This window comes from Camellia sinensis, chromosome 3 (genome assembly GCF_055761805.1).
Source record: "Camellia sinensis isolate YWXY chromosome 3, ASM5576180v1, whole genome shotgun sequence".
Lineage (NCBI taxonomy): Eukaryota > Viridiplantae > Streptophyta > Magnoliopsida > Ericales > Theaceae > Camellia > Camellia sinensis.
Genome location: NC_138963.1, coordinates 24,990,753 through 24,993,931, shown reverse-complemented (window position 1 = coordinate 24,993,931; position 3,179 = coordinate 24,990,753). Strand labels below are relative to the sequence as shown.

Genomic DNA, 3,179 nt, shown 5'->3' with positions numbered 1-3,179 from the left:
GGCTCTTCTTTTGACCCAAAGTTGGCTGCTAAAGAAACCGACTCCCCGTGCCTTCATAAATAGTATACCATCTTGCCTCATTTTTGGACTTTCATTACTTTCCGAGGAATAGGCGAACTTTCTGGTCGAGGCGTCGTCCGCTTACTTGATTCTGCCTTTGGCTTCTTATCATCTTTGATATCCTCCCAACGAAGAATTTTGACCCTCCAAGGCTTAGAGGTGGTAGGACTTTCTTCGATAGACGATTCGGTAAAGTAGATGACATCAGAATAATGGGCTTCATGAGTTTCGAAAGGCCTTTCTGTAGCTTGAATTGTCACCATCTTCTTTCCCGTTTAGCCTTAACACACTGATGATAACTCGATGGAATAGCTCCATATCTATGCATCCAGGTCCTCCCTAGAATGATGTAATAGTTTGCCTCGGAGACAATAATATAGAACTTGGTGACTGAAGGAATCTCTCTGACAGCTAAATCAACTGTTATGCATCCTATAGTAACTCTCATTTCTCCACCGAAACCAGTGATAACTATCGGCTGCTTCACAATGTGCTCTTTAGAGATTCGGGCCTTCTCTAGAGTAGCATGGGTCATAATATTGATAGAGGCTCCACTGTCTAGAAAGGCCTTTTTGAACTCAACCCCGTTAATATAAGCAGTCACATAAAGTGGGCAGTTGTGAGAAAAGGGATACTTTCGATTAGTCTCGGAGAACGTAATGGCACTAGATTGCTCTTTTGCCTTCCTCGAGACGGATCCTTCAGTCGACATGCATTCTTCATGGTGTGCCTCGACTATATTGATGATAGCCTTGGTGATTTCTGTTCGTGCCTCCCCGGAAAGTCCAAGTTGGTCGAAGAATTGCTTGAACTTTACACAATCTTACAGGGTTTTGGCGTAGTGATCTGGATCTTTCTCCACTCTTGGAGGCTCATAGTTAACCATCTCCTCAGTCTCTTCAAAATAAGATGCCACATAAATGTCATGACCCAAACCCGCCCTTATGGGTAAGGCCATAACCGGCCAGTAATCACGAGATTACCTATGGCCTTAAACCAAATAAGACAAAACTTATCAGAGTAGAGGGGCCAAACGGAAGCAATTTAAAACTTTGTTCATAGAGCCGTGCTTATGTGCACATCATAACATTCCATACATATATATGTTAATAACTCACAATAGAAAGTATAGTAACATAAAGTTCTATACAGACAGGATCATTCAAATCTAAGTCAGCCAAAAAAAAGCTATATACAGATGTACACCAAAGTCCTCGCCAACATGACAAAATAACATAGAATGGCGGAAGGGCGAAGAGGTGTCTCGTGCGTGAGACGCAAAGACTGACTCTTCAAAACCTTAGTTGTTCCATACAGACTTCACTGGGGCTGGGTTCGGACTTCTCTTGGCTCACCTACAAACACATGAATGAGCGTGAGCGAAAGTCCAGTGCATAATATCAAATAAAGAATACACATTGGAACAATATACATCAAACGGCCTTGGGTCCAATTTATATTTGTACTAATACATACATACATAGATATATGTAAGTTAAGTAACTGCGGTTCCAAACACATCATACGGCCTTGGGCCCAAATCATTAGTGTCAAACTATTATTCGTGTCAAACTGGCCTTTGGCCTTTTCAAACTTCCATTTCAAACTGGCCTTTAGGCCTTTCAAACTTTCATTCATGTCAATCTGGCCTCTGGCCCATTCATGCATGTCAAACTTTCATTTATGTCAATCGGCTTTCGGCCCAATCATTCATATCCATCGGTTGTCTATAATTCAAACTAGCAAACTTACAAAGAAATAAGCAACTGGACAATTGACAAACTTCAGAACATCGATATTACTCACAGTGATCGGCTCGTGGATTTGCCCTAGAGCTTGACCCTACACATCATATAACACATATGGGTCACAAACGATTCAATCCGTTCTTTAATTCACATATTCCTCTTTAGGCTTCATTCTTATCTCTTTAACTCAATTACAATGCTTAATGCATGCCTAAGAGTGCTTGCAAGCGAAAGAGAACGGAAAACGAAGCACAGAACGATCACATAAAATTTTCAGAAACAGGGTCCCCGCTCAAGCGTTGACTCACCGGCTCGAGCGGACCATGAGGTCTGCAAAAGTACAGGTTATGCCATTTTTACACTCGAGCGTGGAACTTGGACGCTCGAGCAGAAGTCCATCTTACATAGCTCCGTTATGCCATTTTTACGCTCGAGCGTGGAACTTGGACGCTCGAGCAGAAGTCCATCTTACACAGCTCCCCGCACGAGCGTGGACTTCCCCGCTCGAGCGGATATCATGGTCTGCAGAAAATACTGGGAGCACGAAATTCACGCTCGAGCGGACATCAAATTTTTGAGTTTTCCAGAATGTGTTCTTGAGCTCAAATTCAACATTCCAACCACATTCCTTGCATATTATGGCTCCAATTTCACATATACTTGTATTAACATGGTACTAACACTAAAACACATCAATATGGAGCTCAATTTCATGACTCAAACACATGCATGGCTCATTTTCCATCAAACTCATTACCAATATAACAATTTCATGCATTCAACACTTACACCCTTGTAATTTGCACATGCATGTGGTCTATTATTCTCATTCTCAACTTATATGATGAAGAGGTGGTCAAGAACATAATCTTCAACTAAAAACTCACATAGATCATGCATTTGGTGCTCAAATACGCAAATTCAAAGCAACTACATACATGCATGCAACATTGACCTTCAATTCAACATGATCAACCCAATTTCATTTCAATTCTTGTTCTTAACCATTAATCAACTTTGAACACACAAGATTACACATTACACTCATGAATTCAAGAATCAATTGCTTACCTAGTGGCTCAATTTTTTCCAATCAATAGCAAATTCTTGAATAACCTTCAAGATCACCAAGCTTTGAGCTAAATTGCACAATTCTCTCGCTTTCTCTCTCTCTACAGTCGACTCTCCCTCCCTCTCTTGGAGCCAAATGATAAGAATGAGGGATTTGAGTGTATAATGCCTTTTTACAACACTCTCCACTAATTCATTATAATAATAATAACAATTGGGCACTAATTCATTAATTTAATCAACTGAATCTGGTCTGAATCAATTTTTCAATTAAACTTCACCGTAGGCTCTAAAAATTAT

The 3,179-nt window shown here is 40.5% G+C and overlaps 1 protein-coding gene across 1 annotated transcript; it reads right to left on the bottom strand.

The window, feature by feature from the left end:
- Positions 1-316: 316 nt before the first annotated feature.
- LOC145821378 (uncharacterized) lies at positions 317-772 on the bottom strand. The gene has a single exon (XM_082917889.1). It carries the CDS (start codon positions 770-772, stop codon positions 317-319), a length of 456 nt encoding a protein of 151 aa, XP_082774015.1.
- Between the last annotated feature and the right edge of the window lie 2,407 nt (positions 773-3,179).